General features: G+C 29.6%; 1 protein-coding gene across 1 annotated transcript in view; it reads right to left on the bottom strand.

Moving 5' to 3' along the window:
* LOC145287955 (zinc finger protein ZIC 3-like) overlaps positions 1 to 21414 on the bottom strand; it is a 186958-nt gene extending 165544 nt beyond the window's left edge. The window contains exon 1 of the mRNA XM_080135906.1: positions 20215 to 21414. Within this exon, the coding sequence (XP_079992032.1) occupies positions 20215 to 21289 (1075 nt within the window). The 5' untranslated portion in view covers positions 21290 to 21414. The remainder of the gene's footprint in view (positions 1 to 20214) is intronic.
* Between the last annotated feature and the right edge of the window lie 1037 nt (positions 21415 to 22451).

Genomic DNA, 22451 nt, shown 5'->3' with positions numbered 1-22451 from the left:
TAGGAAACTCATCTTGCGTATTAAGCACTGTTTAAATTAATATTAAAACCGTGCATTCTATATTATATAACTTTATGATACCATATGCGCACAAACATGAAATAATAAACGCGTACATGTGAAAAGAACGTGCCTGAGATAGTGTGTGCTGCCACCGTTTACGAGACGAGAAAAAAAAGAGGCTGTAAAAGCCGCGAGATAGAATATGGCATAGAGTGGGAAACGGCCTATTTTACAGCCACAGACACTTAAGGCCATTTCGAGAAGTTGCGATTGATGAGGTGACGAGGGTGGCGGTAGATGATCTACGCTAGAGGTGAAGAATGTTTTGGTAGAGAGAAGGCGAGGGGGCGGCGGGTCTTGTCATTGACACCATTAATCGCCATCATCGCTACCCTTACCCCACCCCCGGGTATTGTTATATACTTTGATTCCGGACATAAGCAGGCGAGAGGTCGTTTTTATTTTTATTTAATTAACTGTCTATCCTAAAAAATACAAAGCTCTTTTTTATCTAGGATTTTTAAATGAAAAAACAGTTTTTTTTAAATTATTATGATTTTTTTTTATCGAAAACGTTTATTTGAACACCAGGTTGGAGGAATGCTTGATTGACTTAATAGATAAACAAAATTTCACCCCTTCACTGTAATGTTTCTCAAGGTGCATTGGAATTTTCTAGATTATTAGCTTCTCTGTTTAGATTGGTTAGATTTGCTTTTTGTCCCAGTTTGCTAGACTGGTGCAACGTATAAAAAAATTAATGTGAACTAACACTTTCTTTTTACACAACTCACTATTTAAAATGTCTGCTAATCACAGTTGCGCCTTACGCATCAATATCTTGTTTAATGTAAACAAAAGTTAAAAGACAAATAAATCGCTGCAATCTATTGCAAGGTTAAAAATCATCGCATGTTTTCTTTGGTTATTTAATTATCAATTATCTTGGAGAATGCTCCATGGGCAAAATAGTTTATCAACAATAATTGTATCATTTCATGATCTTGATTTGAGCCCGGTCGTTTTATTTCAACAATTGTAGAAAACACGCCATTCCATCAAAAACACGGACACCTATTGGTACATCAATGATGATGATGATGATAATAATAATAATAATAATAGTAATAATAATAATAATAACAACAACAACATCAATAATAATTTATTGCCAGTAAAGACTAATCGTCGTTACCAACGAGAAATTCATAGTAAACCCCTGTTGCGATAACTCGAATTGATTTGCAAGGTTAGTGAAAAAGGTGGAGACTACTGAACGTCAGTGGATATTTGCTCTCACTCAGATCCCAGGGAACACGAAAGGTTGTTTTCCAAGAGACATCTTTCATGATTGCCTGTGTGCAAACTATTGGAGAATAATAGTAATATAATACCAACAGTAATAATACTAAGAGTAATACTAATAATACTAATAATGTAGCAGCTGAGTTAATAAACGTCTGTTTCCCTAAGGTTTTTCTTGTACATATTTAAAATCGGAGGAAATGCATGACAAATATATTTTTTAGTTTTTCAATTTAGTTATATTTGAAAGATCTGCCATTTTATTGTATTAATAACTTTATATTGTAAAAACAAAAAGGACAACAAGGATCACATTTCTTGCTTACTTTCTATGATATATATCCTCTATTAGGATTTTCTGACCCCTCTTCCCCTTCACTCTTATTCTCTACGGTAGCGTACCCACCTCTCTGTTTGCTAAAAGTCGATGGTGGTGGTGATGATGATAAAAAAATAAAAAAATAAAATAATAATATTCGCATTTATGTAAAATTAGAAAATGAAATATCCTTACGGGCAGAAATAATAAACCAGTAGTTTAGGAGAGAAATGATGAAGAGCGAGTCTGCTTTGACATTTTGTCTTTATTATTTAAACATTCAACTGGCATTTTTAAACTCAGTTTTTCATTAAGAAATCTTAGTCGAGCTCAGTAGATGACGCAACGGGTCACATTTTTCTTTTCTGTTATGTAAAATGAATTAAATTCTACAAGCTCTATAACTGTTTTACAGGTTTCGTAGTTCGCATTAGAATCCATTATGAAACTAGTATGCACGGGTTTTGAGTGTGAGAAATCTCTTATAATATTACGCCTATAACAATTTGTACATTAAAATCTTAGATCCCTACTTAAAAAAATAAAAATAAAAAAATAAAAAATAAGATCGCCCGATCGCAAATATGAAATGGTAAAATGAAAGACATTTCCAGATTGTTGGGTGTCACTAACTGCCAACAAAATTAAATTTTACTCGATTTAAAAATTAATTTTTCCCATATCGATCAAGACACTATAAATTGAATTCAAGCCTCACCGCTGACATAGTTTTATTTTTAGTTTTTCTTTGAAAGATGTTTAGCTAGCATCTTATAACATTTGAAATTGAGAGACTATTTTAAAGAATTTAAATTGTTGCAATAAAAATGTTAAAGTGAAATTTGTTTGGTAACTATTTTACTATGAGACAAAACATTTTACGTGGCTTCCGTTTTAACATTTTCTTTTAAATTGGTGTTTGTAGATCTTCCCGTATGCTGAAACCTAATATCACATTTAAATTTTTCGCAAATAAGTAGTTTTCCGGATATTAAGCAATTTTTTTTTATCTTACAAACGGGGGCCATTGTTGTATGCACATATTTTTGCCAACAATATGTGCGCGCTTTCGCGCAAAACAATGCCCATCGCTTATAACAAAGAATTGCTAAATATCCGAAAAAACTACTTATTTGCGAAAAATTTAAATGCGATATTCGTTTTCAGCATACTCGAAAACTTTCAAAAATTTTAAAGGAAAATGTTACAATGGAAACCAACTAAAAATTTACCGGGCAAAAGATAACTGTAGATAAGTCACCGTGGAATTTCCACAGCATAATATTTCAAAGATTTGATTGGGATAATTGTAATCATAAACTCACAACTTTTGCGAAAATAAATTTAAAAAAATAAATAAAGACACATTGCTATGATACGATTTTTAACATTTCTGGAACCACAATAGAAGCGTGATACATTTTATTCGTCTTGTATATCGCTATATGTTTACAAGGCAAATGCCTGTCCTATGACAGATAAAATGAACTCCGCTGACATTACATTTTACGCCATTTTATTATGTCCCAATTACTAAAATTACAAGTAAGATATAACGATTTCTAAACTCCGTATTCTAAATTTGATCCGAATACATTACATAATTTTAGTACTAGAAAATGTCTAAAATTAATGTTTTAACTTTAAGTGATCTTAAAGAAGTTGAAATTCTAAGAATCTTAATATTTCATTACCAGGAAGAAGCATTTAGAGAAACTTGAATTATTATGAGGTTAGACATGTGAATCCCTGCTCATATTAAGCAACTTTAATTTAGTGATCTATTCCTTAATTGATGTTCAATACCTATGGTTAAAATCTCACAAAAATCGAAGTTATCTGAATTTTGACGATGTGTTTTTACTTTCTTTTGTATTAAACTTAATTGAATTATGAGCCATATTTGAGTCTATAATGCCTAGCAGCTCTGTTACAATGTTCATAATGAGCAGTTGATTATTTTAGGAGTAAATCCCTTACATACACATATAACTTATCCTTATAAATGGAATTAGACCTAGAGTCTAAAGAGCAAATTCTATTTTAATGTGTTTATACTTTAAAAGAACATTGCTCATAGTAATTTAGATATATAATAAGCTTAATAGGTATATTTAGCCTGGAGCTATATTAATATCGAGTATAAAGGTTGATAATTGTAAATTATGAATCAATTTCAAAAGGAAAAACAAATGAAATCAAATTGAGTGCTGATGAGATGATATTAAAAAAAGTAGTTGTCAATCATTGCCAATGCTTATTCTCAATTTTAAGAAAACGAACATCGTTTCCGAAACGATCGTACACTCGATTTGATTTTGTTTGTTTTTTTTCTATATAGAAACTGATTCTTAATCTCTATTTTTTTCTATTTAGAAACTGATTCTTAATCTCTATACTCAATATATATTTCTTAAACTTGAATTTAATTGACACCTAAAAAAATACTGTGATTTATAAATGTAAAATGTATTTTTGAATATCCTTTATAAAACACTGTCAAAAACTAAATTTGCAGCACGGTTTTTTTCTAATTAAGTAATATATTAAGAGAACATTATATAATCATGTAAAAGTTAATGAAACTCTAAAAACTAAACTAAACGAATTCAGATATAATAAAAACGAATAAAATAATTTATTTTTTGTAATCAGTTTAAAATTTTAGGACTTGATTTGATTTTCTTATATATATATATATATATATATGGAGATATTTTTGCGTCTTTTTAAAGATTAAGCTCATTATTGAGAAAAATAAGAGCCGGGAAAAATGTATAAGAGATACTAATACAGATATAATAGTTAATTAAAAATAGAATTTCATTGATAATGTATTTTTACATTTCGGAAAAATTTATTTTGAATGTCCAATTACTTTCTTGAATTCCATACTTGTCGATCAGTTGAACTCAGTTTGTTGTAATAGCAATAGAATATGAAACCACTTGTACAGACAAACGTGCAGCTAATTCTGAATATTTTTTTATCAAATAATCACAATGTAAAAATAAAACTTAATAGCGAGTACCTAATATACAATCAAACTGATTTATATAGGAATTTAAGTTTTGTTTAACGGTTAAAGTGAATGAAGACTTTTTTAAGGGATTGCATTATATATATATATATATATATATATATATATATATATATATATATATATATATATATATATATATATAGTGTGTGTGTGTTTAGGCATTTTTTAAAAATTTCAACGATAAATTCGGTATGAATTATCTCCCCCTGGGAAATATCGAAACACGTGTCCGTGGATAACTATTTTCAAAGTAACAGTTCTAAACAAATATATACAATCAACGAGTGAAAGAGAGCCATGCTAATTAATGTAAAACAATTACGGTAATCAACAAAGTATAATTATTTATGTAATTTTCCTTCCGTCCTTTCTATACCGAGTTCTACGTTTTGTAGTTTTCTTTTCTTTTTCCAGATTTTGTTCCCCAGATTTTATTTTGTTTTCCATCTCTATTTAATTCAACAATTCAGACACTATTTTATAAGAATATAATATGAATATAAAGTGCAACCATTAGCGAAGCAAGATATTTTCCGTTATTTTATTTATTTTTTTAGGTTATAAATATGTGCACGTATATTGGCTTTGAGTCTTTATTAGATTTGCGTTTTTAAAATATAAGAACGTATATTAGTACGTGACTAGCAGGTGGGACGCCCGGCTTTGCCCGGTTGCAAAATAGGCTTCAATGGGATATTTTAATTGTCCAGATTTCGTATATATTAGTATAGAGCCGTGATTTCAAAAGTAAAAAAATGTATTTAATTTTCAACAGCTAGAATCAAAACTGAAAGCGGAACTCTAGCATTCAAAGCTGGTGACGTTACCACTCTAACGTGACACGCAAATGAATTGGTTAAAAATAAACCAAGATGAATATTCAATATATATAACGAGTTTTTTTCGATTTTGACCCATTGAAAACTAATTTAACCGGCTACAGACACGCGAGAGAACGAACGATCTATAAAAATCTAAATTATTTGAGGTCAGTGGCGCCGCTCATTTGGGAGAGATAGTTTGAAAATATGGAGACAGTCAGGCATAGTGAGTTTTATAAATTAGATTTTATTATGTGAATTCAGAAAACACATTGAAGATATTGGTAAATATGTAACAATAAATTACGTGTTTACTCAATTACCTGATTAACAATTTTGTCAAAAACTTCACGTTCCTATGTCTATATGCAGGCCTCGCGACTATGTGATACGAGACCGCTAAATATAATATAAGGCAACTGATATTTTTTTTCATGCCAACAACTGTCTAAAATGTAGTTTGTATTCATTTGCAAAGAATTTTTAAAGTCGAATTCTATTGTGAATATTTTTTATTATATTGAAATATAATTATAAAAAACATTTTTTTTAATTTCATACTAATCGAATCTGTCTTAAAAGAGATAATAAATACTAAACGTAAAAACATTTTAAGAAATGTAATTACGAAGGTAAATACTTAAACTCATGACATGATGTTAAACAGGTCAGTTATTTGTTAATAATCAAAACACGAAATCTCCCAATAAAAATATTGTCTGCCTTTAACGAGCAAGCATTTATGAGTTACAATAATTTTTATAAATTTCGCAAATATAGTAAAACATTGAATGTTTATAAGGATTTATATACAAGAATTTCTTAGAGATTAAAACAAAACCATTGGAACAAGTGTAGTTTGAGTTTTATAAATAATTTAGTTCAATAATTTTTCATTGATCATACATTAACAAATAAATTAAATTATCCAAAACTTATTTTGTGAAAAACAAGTATTTTATTAGGAAACAACTAATAACAATAAAATAAAATAAAATATAGTACAGGAGCCAAAATAAGAGTAGAAAGAATCCGGAATAAGATACGTAAAGCCTAAATAGTTATTAATATAAGAAAATACTTTGTTCATTATATATATATATATATATATATATATATATATATATATATATATATATATATATATATATATATATATATAGGCAATAGTTTGCAATTTCTTTTATGTTATATACAACATTTGACCTTCCGTCGATAACTTCGATCCCACCAAATTATTAGAAATTCAATTCATAGAATTAAAGATACCGAATACAAGGTCTACATTCTGCGATCTTGTGATGATGTAGCACATTTGAAATCGGTGATATCGATGGAATATCAAACTTATTTTTAGTAGCAATTTTAATTATATATTTTTCTTTGCATAAATAATGAAAGACGGATTATCCCTCCTATAACAGTAAAATACAGTGTAACATTTGTTTTTCTCTTCCTCTCTCTCTCTCTCATATATATATATATATATATATATATATATATATATATATATATATATATATATATATATATATATAATCTTAGTAGAAAGTTTGTTTTTTTTTCCCAAAGATTTTATATATTAAAATATATTAGCCATGTACATAAATCAATAAAAATTAAGCCAGATAAATTGACCCAAATATTAAGCAACATTATTTACATTTCTATTATGGAGCATTCATATATAGTTACAAAAAAAAAAAAAGAAGGCGGGTCGCACTTCTTTGGTACCGTAAATAACAGGATGTAAATATGTTCAAGTACGTATTAACCTTGTATTCTTTCAATAAGTCTGATGAGATGCCAACCTTGAAGATTTTTTAACAATATACATTTTTAATTTATCTAGTTGATGTCGAAACAATTTATAACATTCGAAAAAGTATATAAAATATGATGAATTTCTCCTAGTTATTTTTTTTTAAACACACACATACACACGCATTACACACACACACATATATATATATATATATATATATTCACACTGAGGAAGATCGAAGGATCGGTCGAAAATTATGTGCTTTTGAGGGAAACATTTGTTTTTTTTTCAAAAGACTTTTTGTATTCCTACACGTCAACACAGGAAATACAGAAAATATATAAACATTTATATTTTTTTCGTATTGACTTTTATTCATACATATTTACACACACACAACTATATATATATATATATATATATATATATATATATATATATATATATATTTTCAGTCTACAATTTGAATAATTCAGTAAACTTAAAGCAAATGGTTTGATTCTAATTTCTCTCGGATTATATCATATGCATGTGGCTTCGTAACCTTTTCATTTGCTTTGCATTATATTACTTTTTTAACGTTCCTCCGTCAAATCTGAACTTCATGGGAATATCCTTTTAAGGTATGCATTTCTGCATTCTGTCCACTTGTCATACACATACGATTTCTTCTATAAGTTTTCAATTCATGTGCTAACTTGCAAAATTTATAGAGGGTCTATCATATTTTGCTAACTAATTTTCTGTTGAAACTGAGTCATGGAGTAAGGAATTAAAAACAAATATTCCTTGTCGAATAATAATTTGGTTGCAAATATAAATTTAGAGATCTTAAATTTAATTTCATGATTATATATATATATATATATATATATATATATATATATATATAAAAAGAAGAGAGTATCGTAAATAATTTATGAGATACAATAATTTTATTAATGAAGGAGGCGATCACACGGTATACATTCGTTCTTAAACTATTTTTTAGGTTTTATCAATTATAATATACTAACGATTTTAATATACGAGTTAAAATATGTAAGCGAGTTTACCATATTGCTTGAAAACCCCAGTTTGCGTCAATAAAAATTGGTTATATAATTTTTGTCTCGAAAAATAGTAGTCGTTTCAACACTTGAATGTCAAGTCGCACTAATTGATACGAAATTCTGTAACATTACCCCCACCCAAACAACTTTGAATAACCTGTTGAAGAATTATTGCAAACCTATAAAATAAATTAGCTCCACATGTAGTTCTAATTTGAGGTTCAAGAACGGTTCGTATTCGTGAAAAGATTTATTAAAATAGAAAAGCAGAAAAAAAAAAATAGTTAATTCGTATCATTTGTCGTTATATCCGTGAAAAAAAAAAAGTCATAGCACACGTATATTACGGAGTTAGATATAGAAAATAGTTACATTATATGATGAATACATATAAGTAATTTTATATCTATTTATAGACAAATGTTTATATATATATATATATATATATATATATATATTATATTATATTTGCGTGTGCTTATATACATATGTGTATACGTATTTACATGTATATTTTGTATATATGAATATATACTTGTATATTTTGTGCGCATGTTATTTATATATATGCGTACTTTATTTATAAATATATTTTATTTACCCACATTCTGTAAATATATTTACATCTATATAGATTTTGTATACGTCTGCATACACATGCATGTGTATACTTTATACATCTTTGTGTACACATAATTATATATGAGTATATATATATTTTTGTACATATATTTAGTGTGTGTGTATAGCTTTATTTGTGTACATACAAATGTGGGTATATATAATATATATATATATATATATGTATGTATATATAGTTTTCATTCCTTGAAATGGTTAATAAGGCATCATTGTAAAATTATCAATTTTAACGCGCACACACACACACACACACACACACACACACACGTGAGTTTTTGGGCGATTAATAGTAATTAGAATCGGGACCATCGAAACTTTTTTGTATATCGGAATCGAAAAAAAAAAATTGTGTATAATCTGATGACAAAAACAATTCCTTAAATTATGTTTTTTTTTATTTGTTTATTTTTAAACCAAAATTTTCTACTGCTTGTAGTAAATAAAATAAGTATTGATTGATGTTAACCTGACAGTAAGACTAAAATCTACCCCCCTCAGACATACTCGTACTCTTACGTTTGTGAAAATATGCACAAGTAATGTTATTTTACGATAGAAAAAAAAAACATACACATACAAAAAAGTTCCATATTTAAAGACTTTTGAAGAATCGGATTCGGTAATTATATCGACATCGGGTATAATATTGGAATCCTCCCATCACACACACACACACATATATATATATATATATATATATATATATATATATATATATATTAGATATACACTTTTTTATCTTTGTAAACCAATTACGTAACTGTTAACTGGTCTTTTAGTTGTATTTATTTAAATGTGTAATGTCAAGGAATACAACATAAATTAAAACTACAATGAATTATACAGCGTTGCATAAATATGTTTGCGTGGGTTTTTAATTGTTTCTACAACAGCAAGTGAAACTATTTTCTAGTTGTGTAATTATGCTAATGATGGCAGTATTAGGCTTTCGAGTTTGTGTAATCATTAATTGTATAGTGTCCTTTGCGGTGCAGACATGCGTTACAAACGACAACACAATTGATAGTTCTTTGTGTTTATTCGGAGAAGCGCGCGCACGCGCGTGTGCGTGCGTGTATGTGTGCGTATGTGTGTGTAAGTGTGTATTTTTGTCCATTTGTGCGTGTGATCCAACCTAAGTTTTTTTTTTTTTTATGTGTGAGTGTAATTTCGGTTTGACAACAGCAACATGAAAAGCTTGTTTTAAAATTGTTTCCATCTGACGAGAGAATTCCTGACTTTTTTTTTTAACAAATTCGTTTTACAACAACGGAAACGCAATAGACAGAAGCTTCCCTTTTTGATACGAACTGTTGAAACCTAATTTAACTCCCGCGTCTTGTTCGTTCATAGATAGAGGCGCCTGCGTATTTATATATAGCCATTTTAAGAAAGCATATGAGCAAAATACTTGTTTGTTTATACTGCTAAACTTTCATTTAGGTTATAAGTTTATAAGGCTTAAAAAAACATTTTTAGAGAGCCACGGTAGTATCTACACATCAACCGTTTTAATAAATGTATCAAAGAAAAAAATGAGTGATATATTTTAATCGTATACTTTTGAATTTTGGAAACGAGGCCGAAGACATTACATTGCTGAATATAATCTTTAAGAACAGTCCAGTACTCTTGTTATTGTGTGCCACTTAATCGGCGTGAAACAAATGTTTGCATGCGTCCCAGTTTTATCAAAAATTCTAGTTTTACCAAGTTGAATGCAAGTGGAGATTTTATTTTTGGTATGACGAATGTATCAATTTTACAATACTACACACCCGTATATCGTTCCACTCATTATAGAACCAAGGAATTAAAAAAAAACCTGTTGAATATACTCGGTGAACCAAGTATAAGAGAAATACAAGCAATTGCACTCAAAGGAACGATTAGAATTTGAAAAAGATCTCTTAATCAGAATAAAAAATTAGTGAGTGAGTGTCTGGCATTCGGTGGGATGCCCCATCCCTACAAATCCAAAACGATTAGAAAATTAAAACTCGAGTGAAACATCACTAATGTGTGTGTGTGTGTGTATATATATATATATATATATATATATATATATATATATATATATATATATATACCGATATCTTTAGGTCATGACTGATCATTTAAATTCGGACTACTATTCTTAGACATAGTATGTAAGAGGATGAAGGCTCAATCCTGTCTAGAGGCGACAAAAACTAAGAATAACATAAAATAAACGCGCCTACTCGGTCATTGATACGCGGATAAGAATTAATCGTATAACTTTAAAAAACAGCAAAAAACAAATTTCAGATGAGTTCCTAACTTCGGGAAAAAACACCCAAAGCAGGCTGAAAGTTACATCGGCCGTAATGTGAACATAACAACCAAGATAAGAGTAGTTTAAATTGTCGAAATGAAACACATGATTCAAATAGATTAGAGATTTTTAAGAAAAATAACGATGAATGTTAATTCAAGAAAATAAACGTATAGTATGTACGTTGTTCGTGTATGTATATATATATAAGCTTATATTTTCAAACGGTTAGAAAATCTACTCAAAGGAACTTAAGTATTTATTATTCATTTGCTTTCATTTATCAAGAACGCAAATGTAATTCAGGAAAAGCTTCCATTTTGAGTCATACGAACTGTTGAAACCTAATTTCAGAATTTTTAATGAAATGATATTCTATAAGAGTTTTGATTATTGATCTGCAATATATTTATTAATTTTTCAAAATTAATACATTGAATTCATCGACCAGACTAAATTTATTTTTATGTGGATGGATTAGATCTTTAAAATTGATATTTGTCGGTATGTAAATATTTTATCAACAAAAAGGAGCCCGCGTCCACCATTTTGTCAGAAATGAAAATATTAAAACAAAAATATAATAATAATAATAATAATAATAATAATAATAATAATAATAATAATAGCGCACCTGAAAGAAAATCTATCACCGTTCGTAACCAAATACTTTATTACAACGTAATAAAAATATTAGCAAATTAAGTATTGATTCACGTATCGAAATGATTCACATTATTTATATTTGATATAATTTAGAAATATAATAGAAGAAATGCGTAAATTAGTAAAATAAAAATCTACGATAATATATTTGTGTAGTGTGCTATTTATTTTTTAATGATTAGAAAAGTAATATTGGAAGTACTCAAATTGCAAACTCCTTTGGAAGTCAATTTATCACTTATAATCACACACATTATATATATATATATATATATATATATATATATATGACTCGAAAATACACGATATGGCATAAAATGAAATGATGTGGTCACAAGACAAAGCGGACATGGCTAAACGGAAATAGATGGAAACTAAACGTACTTTTAAAAGGATTTTCTTCATACTTTTCAGTTTTTATATTGTTTTTCCTTACAGACAAAAATGCACACAGATAAATGGAATATTGATATGATGAAAATGAAAGGAACTTTACAACATTAATTAAATAAGGTGTTTGAAGCATAGATGTTTTCATAACTTTAGTGCATTTTGTTTTTCATCATTATCCCTATCTACAATATTGAGCATAGTATTATCACAATAGTATTTAATATATAATATATTAATATATATATAAACGACATTTTTGTACCAACCTAGTATATATATATATATATATATATATATATATATATATGTGTGTGTGTGTGTGTATATATATATATATAATTTCATTGCGACATGTGTCATTAAAAGCAGGAATTTTTCTGAGATTGGAGAAAGCGAAAAAGAAAAATTATGTGCTTTTTAATAACACTTGTCTCAATGAGAATGTGCTGCCTAAATATACCATATATATATATATATATATATATATATATATATATATATATGTGTGTGTGTGTGTGTGTGTGTATGGACATTTACCTCGATATGTGAGGCTAGTGTATCACTTTCCCTAATGCTCGTAACAGTATACCTCCATATGTCCTGCTTCAAGCTAAGCATTCAGTAATAGGGCAGACTTCACGGGTTTGTATTACTGTACACAGATTCGAAAAAGTTGTCAAAAATATATATATATATATATATAACAAATAAATGTTATCAAAGGCAAGATAAGTTACTTATCTACCTAACTGAATATGTTTTAGTGTTTTTATTTAATGCAGCATGTTTATTCAGCTCGAAAAACATACAGTGTTTACCGATGTTTGGAAATTTTTAAATGGCACCCGACTCTCGCTTTGACACGGTAAGTTTGGAAAAAGGAGTTATAAATAAAACTAGAGAAAATACTGTTAGAAACTCGCTCAATATATGTTACCGTGACATAGGCTGACATATCCGGTGGGTTTTTTAACAGTATTTTTCATATTTTTAAAAAATTTTAACTACTATTCCCAAACCTACCGTGTTAAAGTCGGCGCCATTTAAAATTTTCGAATGCATCGGTAAACATGTTTTTGGAGCTGAAAAAACATGTTACATTAAATTTAAAAAAAAAACACTACAAACATATTCAGTTAGGTAGAAAAATAACTAATCTTGCCTTTGATAACATTTATTTGTTATATATTTGTTTTTTGACAACTTTTTCGAATGTATGTGTACGGTAATAAAGCCGACTGCACCTTTTAACGAATCTCACGATAATATAGTATTAATAATGTTGATGTGGATATATGTAACTGATTTAGATGAAGCAGAACCACGAATCACTCGTTTGTCTGTATCCACATTTTTTCAATCGATTTAGATATGTCTTGGTTCGATAAAAGATTACTTTAGTTATTGCGCATCTCTTGCTTCACTCTAGTCTCTGGCCAATATCAAAGTGTCGTATCTGTTCTTCAAATGCTACAATTTCTTTTTCCCTTAGTGGAGGATAAATCTTTCAGGACTGAGACATTTTAAAACAATTTTGTTCCTTTCTCCGCATTAAAAAAAAAAGAAAAAGAAAGAAAACACCCTGGTGTCTAATTCTGTCCCGTGGGGAGGCATTATAAATAAGAACTCTTGCTTAAGTATAGTCTCCCCTTTTGCAGGCGTCATTACAGGAATATCCAAGGTGTCTTATCATATCACACTATATTAAAGCCAGCCGTTTTGTTGTTCATTTATATCAGATAAGAGACTGAATATATTAGACATAACCTGTAGACATATGAAAAGCAAAGAATTAATTTTAATGTTATGGTTCGATTTCGAAACTAACTTATTGACTACAATGCCGAATACAAAGTGTGCTATGTTTTGACTGGATTTTCAAGTTAAATTCAATTTCCACAGCATCTTTGGTTTATTAAGTTGTTTACTGAAAATATTTACAAAACGCCACCTCTTTAAGAATAGCCTTCTTAATAATAACGTTTTTATTTCAGCACGGTCCGTATGCGCGTATTTTAATCAATCAATATTAACTTATTTTAATTAAACGACTTATGATGTACTTGGATATCATTTAACATCTAAATATTAAGTTGCACTAATGTGATATATCGTTAGTACTAATGATATTAGTGTTTAACGTCAGATCACATTTAATATTTTGATTTTTTTTTTTAAATGCTTATTGCAGTGTTCAACAACTTCAGATAATAATTCGAAACAACCATTCCTATTGTCGTCATAAACAATTTGAAAGAAAAAGAAACGCTGTGATATTTAAAAAGACATTTTTATTTACTTAGCGACATATTTGGATTTAAAGAATATTCGTACTTCGTTCCTTAATTTTTCAGATGATTGGTTATTCGTATTATTTCCTTTAATCTGACTACTGTTGAAAAATCACACTCAAGATGAGAACAGTAGTTCGATTAATCCAAAGTAATACGAATATGGGTATTTATTAAAATACAAACCGTGCTATTTTATTTATTTTTTTATAGGATTTTCAAGTTAAATTCAATTTTTACGGTATATTTTGTTTATCAAATTGTTAGGTGAAAATACAGAATACTTTAAAAAGCCCCGATGCATGCCTATGTTACGAATTGGATTCTTAATAACAACGCTGATATTATAGCACTGACCTTATGGTTATTATCTGTAATAAAATATTTTAATGCGATATATAAGCAATTTAGGTATTGGTTCTCAGCAAAGTAGTTATTTGTTTCGGCCATTGAAATTAAGATCCATAACGTAAACAAGTGGTTAAACAAAATGGCTGCTTTGTACAGAATCCTTATTTATGACAATTAAAATGATTATATTTCATTTTAAATATTTTTTTACGCGTGTAATCAGAGATGATTATATACTTAAAATTATATATATTTATGACTTACTACCTATATATAAATAAAAAATATCTTTGTTGATAAAAGCACTGGCTAAATATGAGTCACTTTAATCATCCATTGTAGATATGAAAGATTACATTGAATCTACTTCCGATGTTATTTTTTGTTTAATTAATTAATGCTCAGATTAAAGTCATACCGCAGAATAATAATAAAAGATCTCATCCATAAAATTATGCATTGATCATGAAATTAAAAATATCCTAATGATTTAAATGTATAGAAGATTTATTTCGACATCCATTATCATTTTTGACACTGAACTCCTATCACCATTTTTTTTTCTTTTACCTTTTACGTATTTATGTGTTCGTTAATATTTAAAAAAAAGTTGTTTTTAATAAAATCACTTCCGTTTTCAAATAGTTTTTTTTTTATTTGTGTTTCTACGTATTTAGGGTTAGTGTTAATTCAATCGTCAAACCAAGAATAAGGTAATTTTTTTTTTTAACCAACACATAAATGTAGATGTGAATTGCTATCTATAAATAATCATTACATCTGATCTTAAATCTACGAACTGTTTACATAGACAAAATAAATAAAATAATTTGAATAATCAAGGTTGTATATTGAACATTATATCGTATTCTATATCGATAAAAAAGTTCCCTTTTCTAAGAGGTTTGTTCTTACTTTATTATTTACTAAGAATTAAATATGGTTTTATTAATAAACTGTTTAATGGTTAAACCATTACTGGACGGAATACGAGGAAATTCAGTGCTTTTTATATCAATCTGTATAATATGTAGATGTTCGTTTTTGTTTTACGATACTTTTTGAATGAATTCAATTTATACGAAAGTGCATTTTTACCTAAATGAGTTAGGCATATTTTTCCCTTTGACCAATTTGGTATCCCTAAATGATAAGCGGCATATGTATTGTTAAAATATAATTGTCCACTTACATGTGTTTCGTCGTCAACGACTAATCAGAGTGGCTGAATCTCGCGATAATATAGTATTAATAATGTTGATGTGGATATACATGTTAATGTCAACTACATATCCATCAAACCAATTATGTAGGTTTATTTATTTTATCGATTTTATTTCTTTATTTGAAAAATGTAGACATCTAATACACTTTAAACCAATAAATATTGGTTTTATTAATAACTAAAAGCTAACCGAATAAAAATACTGGTATCTTTTAAATACATGTATCTATTCAAAATTAGGTACTTAAACGTAATACAGCTCGCTTTATCTATTTTAGATAAGATATTCAATTTCCATTTTTACAGTATCTTTTTTTTATTTAATTGTAAAGTGATAATACAGATTAATTAAAAAAAACCCAAAAGGAAACCTCCTCTCTTCATGTTAAGAATGGTTTCTAAATAAAGTTACTATTCCAGTACGACCCGTCTTGCATAAGTGCCACAAATTATCCCATTTTATTCGACGGGAGCACACAATTCGATTTTGTAGCAATTAATTTTAAAACTGGTACACTGGTACAATTCTTACTGGACCAGTGGTACAGTAAGAATTTGTTGAACATAGCGATATAAAGATTAATCACTAATAACATCTTTGCTAAACTATCTCATTTTGTGTATGGGCATGAAAGGTGATGACGTACGTACCAACACTGAGTAATAAAAATATAATATACCATTTTTTTTTAGTTTATTTACTGTTTTTCACAATTTTTTAAAACTCTGGCATAATAGTCAACAATTGCAACTTAAAATACATATATCTAAATTTCTGTTGCTTTTTAAAGCAAACAAAAACAACCTGATTTGTTACGGATTTCTCTTAAGTATACCTATGCACTTTTGTTACTGTGCTGAAATAATAACGCTATTATTTCGAAATCCATTCTTAACATGGGGAGGGATGCATTCTAACCATTCTCTACTTTCACTTAACAATTTAATATAAAAGCTATCGCAATATTTGAATTTAACTCGAAAATATTGTTTTAAAACTTGCATTGTTCCAGCCACTTTTCTGGTCTTATTTGTTAGATTTGCAACGTTTCAACCGATCTATCCTTCGATCTTCAGTTGCATATTTTCGAACGTGTTCACCTTATGTTTTTACTTGTTTTTATTTTTTTTATGTCGAAATGATATAAGGTCGAAATATACTTCGGCCGACTCGTTATGTAGAAAACAGCTAAAATGGTGTCATAACAAAAATGCCATTTTATTTGTGTAAATATTCCTTACTTTATTGTTTACTACGAGTTAAATATTTTTTACCGATAAATTGTTAAATAATTAGAATATTATTGGCTGGACTACGTGAAAATTCAACAGTGATTACTATAACAATCTGCAAAATATAAAATTAATATTAATGTCAACTACATATGCATCAAATAAATCGTATAGGTTTCTTTTTTATATTCTTTATTAAAAAATGTAAATATTTAATAATCTTTAAACAAATACGTATTCATTGTCTTAATAACTAGAAGCTAACTCAATAAAACTATTGTCAAACTTTTATTTATTTAAAAATAAGCAGAGTACAGATCGCATTATCGTTTTTAGATAAAATATTCAATCTCAATTTTTACTGTATCTTTTGTTTATTAAATATAGTGAAAATGCAGAATAATAAAAAGAAAACAACAACCTTCCTCATGTTAAGAATGGGTTTCTAAATAATAACGTTATTTCAGCACGATCAAAATCTCGAATTTTCTGGATGATATAGATCATCAATCCTTTATAGGACAGATTCCGAAACAAATTATTATTCCTATTATTTAAAAATGTATATATATATATGTATATATATATATATATATATATATATATATATATATATATATATATTGCGGCAACTAAATTCGATGAAAAACAATAACATTGTTAATGTCACTATTTTTTTTTAAATATATATATATATATATATATATATATATATATATATATATATATATATACACATACAGCACCATTTTTTTTTTTGTTTAAGTCAGATTTCTACTTACAGGAAATTAATTTATTGGTCCAGATTTTTGATTTATTTAGCAAATTTACTAAATAAATTTACTAAATTTGGACCAAATAATGTGATGACACTAGAAATATTTGTAACACCTCAATGTCGTGATTATTTATTTTAATTTGTGGTAGTTATGAATAATACGGACTATGCTGAAATAATGGAATTATTTACAAACCCATTCTTAACATTGTGAGAGAATGTATTCTTTTTTATTCTGTACTTTCACCTAACAATTTAATAAACGCAAGATATCTAAAACTTGAATGCAACATGAAAATGCTATCTAAAGTTATAACACGGTTTGTATTCTGCATAAGTACTAGAAAATTAATTATGGTTACGGATTTTTTTTTTCTAGGAAAAAGTGATTGACTACAATTCTAGCAAGGTTTATGTTATAATTTGTTTATGTAATGATAAGAAACTTTTAATTTTGATCCATCTTAAGGATTACACGACGTTTACTTGGGGACGGGTATTTTATAAATGAAAAAATATGTTAGACAAAAATTTGTGTACCAAAATAACACTGTTTTATTTAAGTTTGTTTTATATTACACGTTGTGGTCAAAAACAAATATATAATAAATACATGTTAGCAAAGGCAATAGAAGTTACTCTTCTACCTACCTGAAAAAAGGTTTTAGTTGTTTTACTCACTTCAAAACGGTTATTCGATTCGGAACACAGTGTCTACCGTTATATAAAAACAAGAAAAATGGCCGCGAATTGACATCTAAATAGTTGAAGGTCCGATAATAACTTAAAAATGAAACAAAATACTGTTAGAAAGCCATCCAATAAATTTTACCGTGACGTGAACGGACGACGCTGTTTTTCAGACCAAATAAACGTTTTAGATTGAATAAAACTATTAAAACAATCCCAGGTAGGAAGAAGAGTAACTTATACCGCTTTTGATGACATTTGTTATATTTTTTTTTACCTGATTTTTGTAATAATGTGGATTCTTAAGCTAACCATTTTATTTCAATAAAATGCATGTTTATTTCGTTTCAACTTAGAAAATTAAAATCGCTATCAAATTGTAAAGACGTTTTAGCGCAAATAAAAACAAAAAACGATTTGCAGATAAACTCAGTTTTGATTTTATGCTATAGATATATGAGCATGTCATGCATAGATATTGAAATAATACCCCCCCCATCGAAAAAAAAACCCCTAAAAAACAAAAACATAACCAAATTAAATAAATAAAAATAAAAACAGATTCGTTATAGGGTAGACAGTATTTTTAAAATATATGCGAGTGCGTTATTATTATGGCGATAAAAATGCGAAGTAATTTTTTAATTCTTTTTTTTTTTTTTAGAAACAACAGTTGATGTCAATTACTAGGCCATTTAACTACAGAATAAACAAACAAGGTTTCTCCAGATTGACAACATAAAACATTTGAAAGTAGAACTCTGTAAATAGTGAATATAATGAAACGCTATCAGAATTGATATTAAACGTGCTCAAAGCTTAGCTATCGTATGAACACACACACAAAACGTTCGGTAAGTTTGTATAAAATATTTCGTTATATATGCACACACAAGCGTGTATGAGGTATACACATATTTACGTTTCAATAACAATAATATATTATAAGTGAATGCGACGTAGGTATCGTTTGAGAATTATGTACCCCGAGAGGTGATATTTATAGTGTTTTCTTTATAAGAAATAAATGCATAGTAAAAAAGAAACTAATATATATATATATATATATATATATATATATATATATATATATATATCATACATTAATGCGTTTTATACGATGGTAGAATCCAGTACAAACCCGTGTAGGCCCTGTATATAAATATGTAATTGTAATGTAGATACTGTTTGAGAATTGTCTAACCGGGGAACTCATATATATCATAAATATTTCTTTTAAAAGAAATGTATGCAGAAAAAAAATAATATTAATAATAATAAATATAAAAATATTTAAAAAAAAATTATGCATTTTATACGATGATAGAATCCAGTACAAACCTGTATGGGTCCTTTTATGTATCTTTAAGTTCTCACTGCGTGCAAACACCTTCCCACAGCCGGGAAAGGGGCACGGAAACGGCTTCTCACCCGTATGTACCCGTATATGATTAACTAACTTATATTTAGCTTTGAACGGTCTGCCATCTCGGGTACAATTCTGCCAGTAACACGAATGGTTTGTCTGTTCGGGTCCCCCCACATGTTCTACGGTGATGTGTGCCACAATCTCGTGCATCGAGGGAAACGTTTTGTTGCACGATTTTTTCGGCTCCGGCTGGTCGGTATCGACCCACAGACAAGTGTGTTCCTGTTTGATCGGGTGACGCATATACCGAAAGAATGCACCCGGCGCGTGAGGTCCCATATTCATGTGGTTCATTGCGTTCATCGGTCCCATGTTGAGATGTTGCGATGCGGCGAAATGATCATTCCGCGGACTGGTCATCTGGTTAAATTGGTCAGCCCGCGAGTACATATCTGGTCCTGTAATGCTAAGTCGCATTTGACTGTTTACGTGGTGTCCGGCACCCGGGTGGTGATGCGCCGGTTCGTGCAAACCTGGGAACAGCACATGACTAGAGGAAGTGTCCGGGTGGTGGTGGGACCCGTGAAGGCCCCCTGACGATGGTACAAACATCCCGTGGTGAGATGCAGCGTTCGTATCATGGGTAGGCAGACCCATGTGGTCGCGTCGTAGGAGAAAGTCCCTGGCTGCGTATGATCCAACGTGGTGAGAATGTGAATGCGGAACTCCATATCCATTTGTTTGTGCAGCAAATTGATGGTTTGGTTGGCCGTGCACAGGGTTTGCCGTGTCGCTCATAGGGTGTGGTGGACTTAGTTTTAGGGCGCCCGGCGGGATGTGGGGCCCATGAGAGGTATCCATGAATGGATTCAACATTTTTCTTTGGCCGCTTGCGTAGTGCTTGTGTGTTGTAGGTGGTAGTGTTAAGCCATGGACACCGTTTAGGTGTTGAGGCACATGGGCGGATGTAACGTCGACTAACCTGAGCGCCGAACTGCCTTTGGTTAAAGAGTGGTCCATAATATTAACTGATGAAGTCTCTGTCATAAGCGCACCAGTTGGTCTAGATCTCAAACAAAAAAAGTTGGAGGCAGTTAGAGGGAGCGAGAGTATTCGATCACAGCGTCCAAACACTGCGCTTGTTAGAAGAACAGCAGGCGGTGCTGCCAAGGGGCGGGGCTAAACGCGCCTGCTCATTGGCTGAGACCGTCTGACACGGCAGCTAGTGCCCCTTCGACCGCCGCCTTATTGACAGCCGGCGTGCAGCGCGCATGCGTCGGGGGGCGGTCCGTGACGCTGGAAGAGACGTCACTCTTCCCGTAAGAGGGCGCCCCCTCCCGACTCATTATAGAGAGTGATCTCCCCCTACCTGCTTAGTATCTTTTTTTTCTTTTCTCGAACACCCTCTTGTTGTTTGCATATATCCGCCCTCCCGTCAAGCGAGAGAGAGAGAGAGAGAGAGAGAGAGAGAGAGAGAGAGAGAGAAAGAGAGAGAGAGAATACAAAATAATACTTGAATAATAGAGAGAGAGAACATTCTAAATTATAAATTAAATAACTAATAGGAAGAGATTGATAGAGTTCATTTATATATATATATATATATATATATATATATATATATATATATATATATATATATATATATATATATATATAATTGACGAACATTTAAAGATAGTGTTTATGCATGTGTTTGTGGACATATTTACGAAATTATGTAAAATAATATAGAAGAAGGCATATTTCAGAGAGAGAGAGAGAGAGAGAGAGAGAGAGACAGAGAGAGAGAGAGTGTTAATGGAGGCTTTCTAAGTAAGTATAACGCTCATTTTGCACGCAGTGTGAGTGGGGAAGCTTACGGTTGAAAACAAGTCAGTAGGTAATAATAATAATAACAACAACAACAAAAATAGAAAACAAAAAACAAAAACAAAAAAATAACGGACAGGTACGTGAATTGATGAAAGAGATGATGCGAATAGATAATTAGTGTTTTTGACTTACGGACAAAAACAATATCGTCAACCCTGAAGAAGTAATACAAAACCGTAATTGACAGCAATATAAACACACACACACACACACACACACACCCACACACACACCCACACACACACACACACACACACACACACACGAAAAAATATCATCTGTCAGCGAAGAAGAAATCCTTCTAGACTGTGGTATTTTAAAACTTTTCTTTCCA

This window comes from Euprymna scolopes, chromosome 11, assembly GCF_053919585.1.
Source record: "Euprymna scolopes isolate OS-2025 chromosome 11, ASM5391958v1, whole genome shotgun sequence".
In the NCBI taxonomy this organism is placed as follows: Eukaryota; Metazoa; Mollusca; class Cephalopoda; order Sepiida; family Sepiolidae; genus Euprymna; species Euprymna scolopes.
This window is presented reverse-complemented; position numbering and strand designations above follow the sequence as displayed.